General features: G+C 37.3%; 1 protein-coding gene across 9 annotated transcripts in view; it reads right to left on the bottom strand.

The window, feature by feature from the left end:
• TRAPPC9 (trafficking protein particle complex 9) overlaps positions 1–16,587 on the bottom strand; it is a 455,047-nt gene that overhangs the window by 231,738 nt on the left and 206,722 nt on the right. For all 9 annotated transcript variants that reach the window (XM_017818312.1, XM_017818311.1, XM_017818320.1 and 6 more), the window contains one exon: positions 9,215–9,305. In XM_017818312.1, coding sequence (XP_017673801.1) covers positions 9,215–9,305 — 91 coding nt within the window. The remainder of the gene's footprint in view (positions 1–9,214; positions 9,306–16,587) is intronic.

Here is a 16,587-nt window from a genome sequence, read left to right as displayed (position 1 = left end):
ACAGAATCACAGCTCAGGAAAGGTTTTGTTTGACTGGCTTCCTTTGTAAAACAAAATCAATTAATGATTCAAATCAACCAAATGAAATTAAATTTTATGATTGCTTAATCCAAAGGTCTGGGATAGAAAATAAATTAAAAAAACCTCAAAAGTAAAATCTAATTCTGATATTGTTTTACTGAAGGGACAATGGGGAGATGTGACAGGCTAAGAAAAATCACAGAATGGAGGGAAAAAAATCTCTTATGCTTAAAAATAGACAATTAGCTGTCAAATTTGAGAGAGAGAGACTAAAAAGGAAAAAATGAGAGAACATGAAAGAGAGCACTTCAGTCAAAGCGTGTTTCTTCATACAAATCTGTCTGTTCTGGTTTCTGCTTGTACTGTCGAGGTTTTGACAGTTGGAAGCTATTAATTTCAGAATTACAAGGCTTATTGAGCTGGATTTATGTTCTTTGCAGTTGTTAATTCACTTCTGCTTCCTTGATGAAATAAAAGACTACTTCAGAACTAACAGTGAAAATGAAACCTACTTCCCTCCCCTCAAAACATCTGTTTGCCTGAGAACTTCTACTGATGGTAGGTCACACTGGCCTTAACCAATGAGTCAATACACAGGGTAGGGGAAGAACATGTGCGAATACTTGGAAAAATTTGCTTTAAGTAAAATACAAAACTGAAGCAGAAACATTCAGTTTATCTTAATCAAGTACAAACTTTAAACTACAGGAGAGAACAAGTGCACTTCTACAGAGAAGGCATCATGGTCCAGTGAAATGACACAGTTCCTCAGTAAAAAAGAGTCTGATCCTGAGTACAACACAGCCAGTGAAATGACTGCCTCATTTACAGCATCTGTGGCCTCCAGTTCCAAGTTCCTCCATGGCCTCCAGTTCCAAGCATGTGTTATTTTTTCATATGAAATAAAACAAAGGCTCACAAATGTCAGAGCCCAGAGAAAGAAAGCCCAATGTGTGCATTCCGAACTCCCTTCTTGTTTCCTGCCCCAAACCAATCACACTTTAAGCCTGTGCTACACAGGCTGTTCTGAATATTCCTCCACCACAATTAGCATATTTTCCATTTCTCATTCTCTACACACTTAACTGTACAATTCATTTAATTGCTGGGAAATTAAAATCTTGCCTGATCAAAGCATTTTTCTTGCCTCTCTTGCTAATACATACATCTTCTGATCTCTTTTCCATTTTTTAATTGTCCACAAGCTGAAGCATATTTTTTCTGAATTTTTATTCAAGTGGTATCTTCTATATCCATCAGAGCAATAGAAATTTATTTCTTTGCAGGTTCACTGATAGTTTTTCACCAACTACTTTACAAGCCAGTTTTTTTGTCTTTTCAATCTTCTTCTTTACAATTATCTTTACACAGCTCTTTTTGAACTCATTGTCATAATTATTCCGGTTGCTTTTCATTTTTTAACTTGGATGTTCAATTAATCTATTACTCAATTTACTTCTAACAATGCCTAGAAAATTAAGTACCTTGAATAACTGCATAACAATTTATCATCATTATGGTGTTCCTCAATCACCTGTTATGGCTTCACTGAAATGTCATAAGCAATATTCTTGTAAAGAAGTAAACTATTCACAGCTGCTCTTTTTTCCCCCTTAAAAAGACAATGGTTTTGTAAACGAAATACTGAAAATAAAGTCCCCCTTCAGCAGTTTTTCTCCTCTCCTTGAGATCCCGGTCCTCTGATGGATTCCTGGAGATCAGTCAACTCTTGATTTTGCTAATTAAAGAAAAACAGTTCAGAGATACTGAAACTCAAAGCAAGCAAAACTGGAGATGTCCTAAGTAGCGAACACCGAACTCACCTGCCAGATTTACTCAGCTTTGGAGAATTGATCGAGCTTTATTCAGTGCAATATCTCTACAGCATAAACCTGGCAATAAGTCTTCATTCCTTGATCACCTCCCAAACTTTACATTTTCCTATTCTGGTTTGATTTGAGCTCTTTTGTAGGAAGTTTCCCATGGGAGGTTTCAGTAGAGGCTTGGACAAACATCACAAACCATCGCTGAATTACTCTGGTAGCTCAGAGACACTTAAATTAATTTCCAATCACTTCAGACAGCAGATCTGAACTTGCAGCAGATTTCTTTGTTACCACTCTCAGAACAAATAACCTTTTTTCCTGGACTACATTTCATCCATTTCATTTATGGTACTTTGGTTTTGGAGATTCTTGCAAGATTATAAGAAATACAGAGGGATATTTTGTGACCAAGACCTGCAGTGACAGGATGAGGGCCAAGGGTTTCAAACTAAAGATGGTAGGTTTAGATTGGACTTAAGGAAAAAAACTCTTTACAACGAGGGTGGTGAGACAGTTGAACAGGTTGTCCAGAAAATCTGTGGATGTCTTGTGTTTGGAATTGTTCCAGGTCAGACTGGATGGGGCTTTGAGCAACATAATCTATAGTCTTAGATGTCCCTACCCAGGCAGGGCTTTGGACTAGATGATCTTTGAAGATCCCTTCCAACCCAAACGATTCTGTGACTCTGTGCAGTAGCCTCATCTTAGCCATCAGAATATTTTAGCAGTTTATTCCTCCTCCTCCTTCTCTGATCTCCTTTCCTTTTGTCTATCTATTTTTAAAGCAAAAATCAGTAATGATTCACACTGGTGAGTCCTAGACCAATACTCAGACTTCTCCACGAGCATTCATTACCTCCTTTTCCCTCCTGCCTCTTCCCACCGCTTCCTTAGAAGTGCTGGACCTGCAGCTTCAGCTGCCAGTTCTTTCAGAAATCTGATATGAAGTAACCACTGCCCTCCACCCAACCTCTCTAAAGCTGCCTGTCCTCACATAAGAGGTTTTGTTAATTCATTGTCACTTTAGGGGGCTCTCTTTATTCTTAGCATCTTTTCTTTGAAATCACTACTGATTATGTCTAAAACCTTTCCTCTACAAGTTTTTTTTCTTTTCAGTTTTGAGTAACCAAGGCTTCGGTAGGAATTAAAACCAACACCAGACTCCAAACATATCACAAAATAGTGTATTTTGACATGCAAGACCATTATCCGTGTGCCAGATGCCCCAGTTTCATCAAATTACTCCATTTTTCCTATGTACTACCCCAGTCCTTCAACACTTCCCAGGAACTGAAGCATGTTGCTTGTTTGACATTGCCAAAATATCCTCCAAAACAGCCTGCACACAAGCTGTTAAGATATGAAAGTGTTCCCACCTCTCTTGGATCTTAAAAATAAAAACGAAAAACCTGAGGATTCTTCTAAATGGATGAGAAAGGTCGTTTACCTTGTAAAATCCATCTACCACCAGATTGTTTCTCAATTTCAGTCTTCCTATGAATCATATTGTGATTTTCTACCTCACAGACAGCTTACTCTTGAGATTTTTTGGCTAACGTTCCTGGTACCATCTTTCTAACTATGATAATGGCCAGACTACTGTAATTCTAAAATAGAAATAATTAAAGAATATTTTAGCTTGATGAATGAACACAATAAAACTCATCATTTTTCTCAAGGGCAGACCTTTATATACCCTGCTGATCTCTTTGTATCTCCAAGCTTGTATCTGTATAATATAAATGGTCCTCTCTAGGACCTAGGAAGGGTCTGTTTATTAAAAGAGAAAGTAAAACTACTTCCTCACAGTTCCCCATTAAAACTAGTCTTTGAATAAACATCCCAGATAGCCTTGGAATTTCAGGAATGAGAGAACAGTAATACTGTAGGACTGCCCTGACTAAAAGAAATGTTCATGTGTGCAGAGATCTGGCTCATGTTAACTAAGTCCATGGGGACAACAAGCTATCAGGGTGTCAAGCTGGCATCCAAAACACAGGCTTGGAGGTGTATAATTTCCTCTCCTACTCATTGAAAAATGTTTTAACTTACTTTCCTCTGTATTCAGGATGCTGCTGCAATCTGTAAGGGTTAATCACAGAAATTGTGGTCTAAGGTCAGGCTGGAAAATGCAAGATAAAATGAGTGTGTAGTTCAGTCATTACTTTTAAGATCAGTAACCTGTGAAAATTGATTCTGATTTGGTGCTCTCCAAAACATGCAATAAATTATTAAGAAAACTTATTTTTAAAGTTATGCTTCCATAAGATGTTTTGTGAAACTTAAATGGACCGAACTTCCAAACAAGCTGTCAAGAACCATATGTTCATAAAACACTTCAAAATACTTTTACATTTGCCTCTCCTGTTGATTCCAGCTGCTTTTGAGGGACAATTTAAAACCACCAATCACTTTTGAGGTTTTTAGTTCTAAGTACAATATGCCAACATGATGTGGGTGGACACACCCTTTACTGTGAACCCACAACAAGATGTGTAGCATTCTCTACCCATAAGTAAATAATCAAGACTTTGGCTATTGACCATCACTTTTCTTATTTATGATCTGAGCACAATTCAGCAGCAGTGATTTTAGTTCTCCTTGTAATCACATACTAGGAAATAAAACACACTGCATTGTGAAAAGGCATCCATGATTTATTTAAACATTATAAACTGTCTTGAAATTCATAATTTTATGAAGAAAGAAGGGAAGAATTAATGAAATGAGTGAATGAAATAAAAGAATGAATGCAAGCAAAAAGCTGTTTCTGGACTTCTTCCATGGTGAAGCTTGACAAATGCAAGTTTCTTGGAACATTATTGTTAGTAATACTAGAGTTCATGTATAATCATTGATTTTCAGTTACTTTCAGTTTCTCTATAGAGAAAGAAAAGCATTTGGTTGATATATTAAAACCTCCAGCACTTTTCAGTGTCTACAGTTCTAAATTCCTAAACCAAATTTCTCTAATAAATCTTCACTCTTCATATGAGGATCATCAGGAAAACATGTCTATGCCTTGTGGTTGCAGGCAGTGAAGGAAGTAATGTCTGTTTTGCTTTATGGAGGGGAATTTACAATAAGTTTCTCTTGTGAAATTTGCTTACAGCATTCAAAGCGTCAGGAACCTCTCGCTTCAGAGGAACTTCTCATCTGAATGTAGGAATATCCCAAGTCTGGCCTGTTCCAGGTTCAATCAACAGTCTTATTTCAAGCTCAGCCTATAAAGTTTTGTTCATGGTTTTGTACCTGTGATAATTTTGCTGTGAAAAGCAGAAGAGCACCATCAAACTGATAAGTGTTTGCTCCCAGAATTCTGCTTCCTTGCAAAACTTAGGGACATAAATCAAATAAAGATTGAAAAAACATTGCACAGGCAGCAACTACAAACACCTCCATCTGATCCTTTTCAAATCAAGCCACGGAGCTCACACGACACACGCCTCTGAAGAGTCTTGGTTCTCCTCGTTAAACTTTGCAGGCTGTGTTTCCTTGATTTGATCATATTAATATATTCACCTTAAAACCACATCTGTAACTGCATTTGGTTTGTTGCCCAGCAGTAAAGAGAAAATATGTCATAAATTTCAGAGAACATTGAACTTGGTGGTGTTCAGCAGGATTATGTTTTTCAATTACATGTGATTTACTAACCTGCCTAACAGACAACTTCATTTTACAGAGATGTCTTAAATCTTAAATTCAATTTTAACAACACATTAGGAACTCTCACTCTAGCCTTTGATATATTTCCTAGGTTTTGATTCCTCATGTCTTAAATATTTTTCCCTTCCCCAGTCATTTAATTATATGAAATCACAACAAAATTGTTCCCTACAAGTCACTTTTTTCCCCTCTATCTGACAACTTTCAGAGGTAACTTCTTACCCTCAGAGCAAAATTTCAATGTCATCAACTTTTATTTCTACTCTTTGCCTTGCATTTAATGAAAAAAGGACAGGATTGTCAAATTTACATGAAAAATTATTTCAATATGCTTTTGTAGTTTTAGAGATGTAATATTAACTATTATATGAATTAAATATGCAAAATTTAAAAGGAATTTTGAAGTCCAGTTTCTACAAATTTGAATAAGAGCCAGTCATTTTTTTAATCAAAACCATGTTAAATATTCATTCATGCTTCACTGTGAGCACTTATAACAAAGTAAACCCTTCAGTGTAGCCATCAATATGGTAAAATCCTTGAATAATCATGGAAAAATTTTTATTGCATAAAACTAAGCCAAATTTTTAGCCAATATATGCAAAGACTATACCACAATGATGGCTAGTAGTAAAGAGTTCACACTAAAATACAAGTTATTGTTAACATAAAAATAAAACTCAAAGTAAAGCCAGGTTGTGTCTACAAACAGTGTGATGACTAAAAAAAAAAATCTGGCTGATACTACAGTATTACAGTATTTTTAAAGTACCTTATCAGTGACAGCTGCCCAAAATATTGGACAAGGCAGGATGACAAAAGAAAATATGTAGACTGTTCCCTTACTAATTTTATATTTTTATATATTATTTTATATATTTATATATAATTATATATATGTTTATATAATATTTTTATATAATAGTTCTCCCAAAGTAGAAATATTAACAGTCAAAGAATAAGATCACTTGCATACACTGATCTCATTAGTGGTACTCAGATCACTACCCTGAAAAGAGCTGATTCTTACAAGGCAGTTAAAGGTCAATCACTTCAAAATATCAAGGGAAAAAAACAAAGGGAAAACAACAGTCACATTACATTGTAGATCATCTGAAACTCATAATATTTTTCTATGCCTGTAAGAGTTGAAAAGGAAACATATTCCTGCACCAAAAGAGAATTTAAACTCCAAAACACAGTTATGTCACATTGTCTAAATACGTGTGTACACACATACCCTTGGTTGTCCAGACATTCCAACAACTCCTTATTACTCCCACCTACCAAACTAATAATAACAATCTTTTAATTCCTTCTCCATCCCACACACTAATAAAACCAAAATCATACATTGCCATATTGCCATGGCACAGAGTGTGGAGGTACAGTAGTAGCTTTTCCCAGGAGGACTACAGGTAGGGCTACAACACTAGCAAAGGTTGAACTGCTGAATGTTCAAAATTATGCTTAATTTAAAGAAGCTAAAATTTCTCCATCGCCTTTAATTTTCAATTTTTGCTTTTGTTTTCAAGTAAAATCAGGCACTTAATCGAAATGTCCTTTTCAATAATCCCCGCAGTGAGCTACAGCTTCTACATACTTTGTATGTTATACAAAATAATGTTCAATAGCAACTTAAGATCAAGAAAAATTAGACTAAAAAGTTAAGTAAACTTCTGCAACACTGAACTGTCCATAAGGAAACATGATATATAAGTTGTGGCAAACCAAGTATTTGATAACCCACAGGACGTCCCTTTCCCTGCTTCATTTAATGTAGAAAATCAACACGTATGACACCACCAGTCAAGAGACTGTGCTTCAATAGATTTTGCAGTTATGAGGCAGAGTTTTGGATGAAAACTGAAGTACTCGGACTCTTTAACAGAATTAATCAACAGCCTAAGAAATAACGAGCTCCACAGGCAATCAGGTTTTATTGGAAAGCAGTGCTATGTTCGTGTTTGTTGGCTAGTTCATCAAAGAATGTCACCATTCAGGCAGGAGTGTCAGGTACAATCCTATGATTCAAAAAGCCTCTTTTACTAAGAAAATAGTGGAATTCGGCATAAAACAAAAAGAAGAAAACCAAGTATACAGGGAAAGAAGAAAACCACGTTTTTCATCCCTAAGGCGATGACCCATTGGGAATTGCCAAAGGAAAGTTTTCAGACACAGAGCCCAGGGTACAAACATGTCCATGGTTGATGCCACTCCGCAGACCTAAGAACTGACCTCTCTGAGCTCTCAACACACACCTGCCACAAACCACTGCTGAGGATCAGGGCAGTCATGGCCAAATCCAGTAGGTAATATGAGCGAATGCTACCAAATCCTTGAATCCTCTGAAGAACTGAGGCCAGATAAGTGTGATTTCAGAGACAGCTCATTATGGTTAAAGATCAACATACTTACAGCAAACAACTTTAGACAATTTTTAATCTTCTCCTCTATAAGCAAAGCACTCACAGGTTTTAATATATGAGTTGAGGATAGTCCCTATGGTTGAAAAAAACCCAGGCACTTCAAGGGGCACACAAATCCTGGAGTTTGGGGTCGTTTTAGTTTTAGTAGTAACACATAGGGCCCCCTGGTGGTCTGGTGGTTAGGATTCGGTGCTCTCACCGCCGTGGCCCGGGTTTGATTCCCGGTCAGGGAACTCCTCCGGCCAGATGGAGCTCGTCAGCCCTGTAAGGCCATCCATCTAAGAGAAGGTCACTCGAAACAAACCTATGTCCTGAGGACCTCACTGCCACCATCCGAGCTCGCTCGGCCCTGGCAGATGAACCTCAGGATTAAAGGGTGGGCTCAGTTCAGCGCACGCTGTGTCTCACCTAAAAAATCCACTGCGCAGGCTCAAAGGGTTAATGACCTTTCCCAAATCTTCGCTCGCGAAGACTGGCCATGATGATGGAGTAGCACATACAAAAGTGATGGATCACTGTTCCTTAAAAATGATCCTTTCTAGGTCATCAAAGTATTAAAATACGAAGCATAGAGTTAAATATGCTTTAAAAGCAAAAGCTTTGGAAACAATTTCTGATGACCTGAGGACTTTCTCTGAAACTTGTAACTGACATAGAATTGTTGGGGATGAAACATTCCATGTTCCAAAGCCTCTTAACAAGCCTTGCTGAGAACCTCAGAGAGTAGTCACATCATTATGATTCTTCAATTTTTCATTGTCAGAACATCATTCTAAATACAAAATTAAGATAAATAGTTCTTCCACACTACCTAGAGTAACAACTTTTTCTGTACCTAAAAAGTTAGTAATGCAAATGTCTAGATCATAATAAAACACATAACACAAAGTACATTACCATTTCACTAAAAAAAATGTAGAGAAATTGTTTTAAAACCACACAGGTTTTAAGCACACTGCCAGGCAAATGCAAAATTTACGTATCAGCCACCTCTCGTACATGACAACTAGGACTGCAAATTACAGGAAAAAGTGCACGGTCAGGTTTCATATTTACTATCACTGAACAGTGGCACTTAAAATAAAATAGATACCAATTCTACGTTTATCTTCAGCTAAGTAAAATATCTAAAGGAAAGTAAAATTCCTATCAAATTCTTCTGTATCATAGATTGTCAGTAAATGAAAACATTATCATTCTCGTGCTGCTAAAAATTACAAGCCAGTACACCCTCCAAAAAGATCATCAATTGATTTTGACACTACTCACCCCACTGGAGAGGAGCCAACTGTAGATGCTCCAGGACCAACTGATTAAGAACTCCTTCCACACTTGCTTCCCCTTCACGCTTCAAGGAAGGGTAAATTGGAATTAAGGAAAATTTTGTTTCAGAAAGAAAAATGGCATGTAATATGTACAACTTTTACTATTGGAAACCAAAACTGCAAGCAAGAGATTCTTTAAAGGTTAATGTTGGATATGGTTAACTAACACATGAACTGACCAACAATAAAAATTACAGCAGTTGATAACTTCAGAATATAGGTATTTAATTCCACGGAGGAGTGTTAAAGCAAAGGTAAAATACACCTGAACCATAAGAAAACACAAGGGTAAAAGAGTCTGGAAGCCGTAAAAATGCAAAACCTGTAAGTTTGTGGTGCAGGATGAGAATTCAAGATGATAAATTAGGAACAATCTGAAAACAAAAAGGTTAAAATTGAATAGGGCAACACAAAACAGAACAAATGTCTGCTAGGACAGCATTTAATGCTGGCTTGGTGCCAGTTCTGTGGCGGTACAGGGATGTTGGACAATGCAGTGACAGTGTCATTACTGAGGGCAAACATACCAGGACCACACAGGCACATAACCTGAAAGCTTTCCTTTCTACCCTGCATGAGCTCAGAAACAAGTTCAGACTGAAATGGGAAAAAATTAGAAAATTGTTGTTCCTCTAAGGACAGTGGAGCACTGAAATAAAATGTCGGGAAAAGAAGAATCTCCTTCAAAAGGGCTTCAAAACAGGTAACACAACAAACACTAAAATAAAAGCACAGGCAATATCCAATGTAACACAGAGACAGGATTATCCATTTAAACCAATTAATAGTAACTTCATGTGATGTGTCAATCACAGCAATATGCATTTGTAACAGGAAGAGCACTGGATTCCTTGGTTCTAATTCCCTGGATTCAGGAAGGCACTGAACTCAAAGGGCTTTGAAGCACTTTGATGCAGGTGTCAGCACCACCTCGTATTCAGCCAAGGCTGCACTCCCTGACTTTGGTGTGATTTTGTACCATGAGAAGCCCCTCTCCTGGTGAGGGTGAGAAGAAGAAGTGGAGGTGGAGCAAGGATGGCTCCTTCATGGATGCACATGAGCTTCTAGTCTGTGTTCTTACACCAGAACTGTACTTACATTGGCAAAACCTGCATCATCTTCACAGCTCAGCTCATGATTGCACAAAATGGGAGCATCATACAGAAAGATATTCAAGGGAGAGGCAGGTTCCCCTTGGAGCCTTGAAAACACTCCTTTTCCAACTTCACAATCTTCAAATGAAACACCCATAGGTGGAGTCCCACCACAATTAAAGGACAAGCTCCCAGCGAGATTCATCAAGATTTACATCAACAACTCCAAAAGCCTGTAACCACGTTCATCAAAAATACAGCAAAACATGAAAGAATATCTGAGCTTTTATAAACAGCTTCTAAATGTGACCAGCCATTTTTTGCAAAACTCTGGAAAGAGAGGAACATCATCTGACTGCTAGAGTATGTACTCATCTATGTCATTTAAAAGAAAATTAACAAGTACTGCAGATAACTAATTTCTATCACAGGACATTATTTCACAGGCTCTACATAAGATTTAAAAGAAAAGTCTTGAAACCTCAGAACAAAAATAGATCTATCCATTAGTGATTGAGACTCAAGAGCTCAAGGAGATGACAGAAGAGGAAAATCAATACACCATACAAGATTCTTGCCATTATTTTTCAAAATATTCTCATTATGCCCTGAAAAGTGTCATAAATAGCACTTCTTTTTTTCCCTAAAAAGACCACAAATAAAGAATTCACAAACCCCTAAGAGTCTAAAAAGCTGTAAACACCATTAAAGAAAAGCATCTATATGGAAAAATGAAGGCAGCAGAATATCACCTTAGAAGAACATTGCTGCTGAAAAATAAGACTCAGAACACAAACACAACTGAGTAATTTCCATAAAACAAACTAGAGGACAGAGAATACATAATTTGGATTACTTCACAGAAACAGCAGATAAATAATTCTGTTATCATATCTTTAATGTAAGGAACATAAGTTAGAGAAAACACTAATAAAAAGGCAGTATTTAAAAGACGCTTTAAAAACAGTGGCTGCCATTAACTGTAACATTAAACTAACTTCACTGTAATTTACTTACAACTGACTCACAGTGGGGCCTGGAATATTACTGATTTTTACTCCTTAAAGCTCCGTGGAAAGCTTTATGTCTCAGATACCACTATAGAATTACTATAAAATAGGTGATTCTCCATACTTTATCATTGGTAAGTGCAGTCAAAGCAGATCCAGGTATTCACATGTAGAACATTCACTCTGAAAGGTAAAACCAGAGGAGGTGAGGCTACATCCTCTGCAGGAGGAGGCAGAGGATGGACCAGGCTCTGCTCAAAGGTGTCCGGCAATGGGACAAGAAGCCACGGGCAGAAACTGATAATCAGGAAGCTCCTGAACATGAGAAGAACTTCCTTCCTGTGCAGTGACCCAGCATCGGAACACATTGCCCAGAGAGAGTGTGGAGCCTCCCTCATTGGAGATATTCCAGAACTGTCCAGACACAATCCCGTGCCATGTGCTCTGGGATGACTCTGCCTGAGCAGAGAGGTTGGACCAAATGACCCACTGTGGTCCCTTCCAACCTGAGCATTCTGTGGCTCTGTGATTCTGTAAGGCTGGTTAGACCACACACATATTCAGGAAATAAACTGCATTTGTCTAATGGGATCATTGAATGAAACAGCATAAGGGAATTTGGTGGCAAAGGAGAGAAAGGCAAGGTTGAGATGCAATCAAAGAAGTTGACTTGTTAAAACAAATTATGTGTTCACATGGACCTACAGGGGGATCTGGAATTCTGTACCACTGATCTTTGTCTCCTGACTATATTATCAGACAATTACATAAAATTGCTCATTATATGAGAAACACAAAACTGAACATTGCAACAAACTCATTACCTTGGAGATGAAAAGCAACCAAAATATGCAGTAACAAAATGTCAAAGGAACAAGAGACAAAAGCTTAACTCAAGAGTTTGTGTATTTTCTAAGATAACTCTGTAGAAGTCAATGAAAGCAAAGCAGTTGGAACAGGGGTTGCCAGTATACCCTTTCAATCTTAGCTCAAAGTCAAAGCTGATAAAAGACACAAGTGTAAGATCCAGGATTTAAAATTCAATGAAAAAGACTGTACAGATAAACAGAAGCACAGGCTGCCAAGCCTAAGTTTGACCTTGCAGGATCTCTCTACTTAACTAAACCTCCACACATTTTGCTGAAATCTCACTGTGATCACAAACCTGTTCTTCTGTAGGAGTCAGATTGTTGTCCCTGGCCTCATTTCCTACTGTCAAATCTTTGTTATTAACAACACGTGCATCAGCCAGGATTGAAACAATTGACTTCCAGTTTTCAGTGCAATTGTTCGTATTTAACAGTCAAATAGGCCTCAGAGCCAGAGAACACACAATCACCAGATGCTGTTTTAAAAAGAAATAAAATTGAAAACCTAATTTTTCACAGTCGACACCCTTGCTTCATGGTTCTGTAGCAACAGACTGAATATGATATAAACTGTTTCATACCAAAAACCTAAACAACAGTCAAATGAACTAGTTATTTCCCCATGGAAAACTTTGGTCTTTTATACTCTCTGGATTGTCTAATGTGTAGCTGGGTATCCACAATTAGAACACAGCATGTTATCTAAAACCTCCTGCTTAAAAAGACAGCACATTTTAAAAAATGGTTTATATCTGGAAGTTACTCATGTTTTTTGTCCCTACAGCGTTCCATATTTTGCATCTTAAAAAAATTTATTTTCAATATATATGTCCTTTGTAAATAAATCCAGGTGGAAGAATGCACATAATGATAAAAAAATTAGCAAATGTTCATAAAAAGGGATTACATTAATGAAAATAAATTTACATTGTTAACGATCACAATTTACTTACAGCAGTAGCCCTAATCATATTTTAAGCTTTCCGTTTGATTATCATTGTGGTACTTTATTATTAAAACTAATTATATACAGTTATTTAGGGTCTTAAATGATAGTTACTTTTCTGCAAACAACTGGTGTTGCTAAGAAGCTGCATGGAAATGTAAGGAAACCTTCAATGATGTACAAAAGTTCCACAACACATAATATTCTCATAACCGAAAATTCATAATTATGATCAAGATGAAGTCATCAAAAGCGGAACAGACACAGAAAAATGAATTTCAATAACAGCAAATTAGTGATTTGCTGTCAAGCAAATGAGATGGTTCAAGGTTCTGTCTGAGAGATACTAATTTCAAAACCCTGACTGGCTACTTAGATGATGAAATACAAAAACATTCATAATTTTTATGTATTTGGAAAAGATGTCAGCGTTCCAAAAGCTAACAAATGAGTGGAACTTATGAAGATTATTTAGATGAAATTCAATGAAGAAAAGTCCCAAGTATCACCCCAGAAAGAATCAACAATCTATAAACTGATATTTGGGAATTCAGTCAGTTATGTTGAACTACGTGCAATAAAAAAAAATCAATCAGACATGAGACAGTTGCAAAAGTATTAAAGAACAGTTCTCAGAGCAAAACATATCTGAAACCTGGGAAGTTTTTATTCTGTGAGAAACCTCACCTGCAGTATTGCTTCCACATTTGGACCTCACATATTGAGAAAAATAGAGCTGTACTGCAGAACAACATCAGCAATACGACTGCAAGAAAATGTGTTTTGAAAGAAATTTTAGGCAATTAGGCTTAAATATAGAAAAGAAAAAACTGAGGAGGGGGTACACAATACAATTTTAAAAATGTAAGGAAACACTGCAAATAGGACAGGCTTCCTATACATCACAGATATTAAGGCTGAAGTAAGAAAAAAAAAAAGTCTACCGATTAGAAAAGTTAAAAATGGAGCATGATATTCAAGGTGGCACTGGAAGTCTCATTTTTTTAAAGGTTGTTAGGGCCAGGCTTAGAATATTTTCAGTAAAATGATCCCAAAATGTTATAGTCTCATTTCACTGAAATAGCAATTCCCTCACAGTACATTAGAAAATTTCTTGGCTGCAACAGAACCTGTGGAGAGCAGGAGATAGGGGAAGGAAAAGGAGTTTAGTTTTCAACAGTCATTCACTGACCCAGCCCTCTGCCTGGCTGCACAAATCACAGAATAATTTATATTGAAAGGCAATTCCAGAGTCACCATCCAACCCTGTGCTCAAAGTATGGAAAATACTGAAATTGCATCAGGTTGTTCAAGGCCTTGTTCAGAGTTTTTTAACATCTTCCAAGACACCAATTTTACAGCACTTTTGGACAACGTGTTCCAGTATTTGAGCACCCTCATTGTGAAAAGGAATTTTCCTAGTATCTAACTGGAATTTACCTGGCTGCAGTTTGCTACATCACCTCAGGATAGGCCTTGCTTGAAGACTCAGATGAATTTTGTTGACTGCTGTAACTCTCAGGCTTTGAGGTTGCTCCTTGAGGCCCATCAATTCTCCTGGGACCAAGGGCAGCCTCCTGTGCAAATCTGCCCTCCAGCTTGCCAAGGTCTCCTCTACTAAAGTCCAGGATCATTATCCTGCTACTTGCCCTCCTCACTTCCCTTGGGATATCGAACTCCATCATCTCAGGACGACTGCAGCCAAGGCTGCCATCAAACTTCACCTCTCCAATTGGATCTTCCTTATTTTCAAGCAGCAGATCCCACACAGTACGTACCAAGTCAAGCCATCCAGCACCTGTACACTAAAAATGTCCATAAAGTACTCCAGAAATAATCTAACCTGCAATTGGAAGACTTCTTCCAGTTCATCCAGCACTGCTTCTTGTTTGGGTGGTCAGTAACAAATGCACACCACCTCACTCTGCTGGATGACTGCCCTTGAAGCAAAAGCTTTCAACTGGCCCATCCCTCCTGCTCTAACGATTCCCTGTGCACTCTGATTTCTCCTCCTCAAGCTTTTGCAAGCTCAGCTGTAAGCATCTGACATGAGCCTTCGTTCACACCTCGGGGTGAATTCAGTGATTTTAAGTAATCTAAATGTATCACCTTCCCATGTTTCCCCTTCTTGCCCTGCTCTACAGACTTTGAGGTCCATCCTGCAAGATACCAAGTTCCTTGCAGTTCATTAAGCAGCAGCAAGAGTTATGACAAACTAAAACAGACATAAAACAAGCATAAATAACTTCTTGATGCTATTCCTAGCAGAACCTTTCTGTTCTTCCTATGAAGAATCTGTTCCACCATCTGAACATTGATAAATCTTTGTTTACTCCTCTAAAAATGAGCATCACCTGCATGTGACCTAATTCTCTGAAATAATTATGAACATGTTTCCATTTCTTAAGTCCAAATGTAAACTGCACTAATCAATTAAATACTCTGAAGAGTAATAATCTATGGTGGGTCTAAACACAGAGCGTGTAAAGTCCACAAAGAGAAGTTTCCTCTGCCCATCATCTTCCACACGGGGAACATGATATTTCTTAATGCAAGACTTTGAAGAATTCAGGTATAAAGTAACAATAAAAAGATGAAAATCTTGGAGAACTCAACAAGGGAAACGGCATTCTAGAAACTTCAAAGGCCACTAAGTACAAATGCCTTGATCCATGAGTTGGAATGCACAGAAGGTCCCTGAAGAAAATAAATATTTTGCTGAAAAATATTCAGAAAATAAGAAAAGCATAATTAATCACCTTAATAGTACATGTGCTCTGCCTATTCCAATTCTGTGCTAAAGCAAACCCCAGTTGTTAAACTGATACCAGATGCCACCCCACAATGCTAAAAAACAAGACAGCATACTCTTAATTTAAGTGATCTCAATACAACTGTATGCTCAAAGATACTCTAAATTACATTATTTCAGATTTTTTCTACATTGAAAGAGCATGGCAGTAAGGGTTCTCATAGGAAAGGCTATCTTCCTAATAATTTTCATTCTGTAAAAAACGTACAAAGGTTGAATTGAATGATATGCTGTGTTGTCTTTACCTTCTGCCTTTAGCCCTCCAAAAGTACACGAAAATCGATCAAGTTCTGTGATACTTTCATAAATGAAGTATTGAAAATCTCATCAATTGAAACCCTTAATATTTCATTGGATAAAGTCATGGAAAATAGATTTTCCATGCTGGAAAATTCTTCTGGTGCTGAAATCCTCTTCCTTTGTGAGCTATTTTTGGTCCACACAGGAATTCCTTATAACTGAACTTCTCACTGCAGTCTACGTAATCCACGCACTTCAAATTTGAACCCGTTGTTTATTTGATGGTTTCATGTGTTATCAACTAATAAAGCAAGAATTTAAGGAACTGCAAGCTAAAAAATATAGC

Source organism: Lepidothrix coronata, unplaced genomic scaffold (genome assembly GCF_001604755.1).
Source record: "Lepidothrix coronata isolate B3197 unplaced genomic scaffold, Lepidothrix_coronata-1.0 Scaffold67, whole genome shotgun sequence".
Taxonomy (NCBI): domain Eukaryota; kingdom Metazoa; phylum Chordata; class Aves; order Passeriformes; family Pipridae; genus Lepidothrix; species Lepidothrix coronata.
Note: the sequence above shows the minus strand (reverse complement) of the source record. Positions and strands in the feature narration are given on the sequence as shown.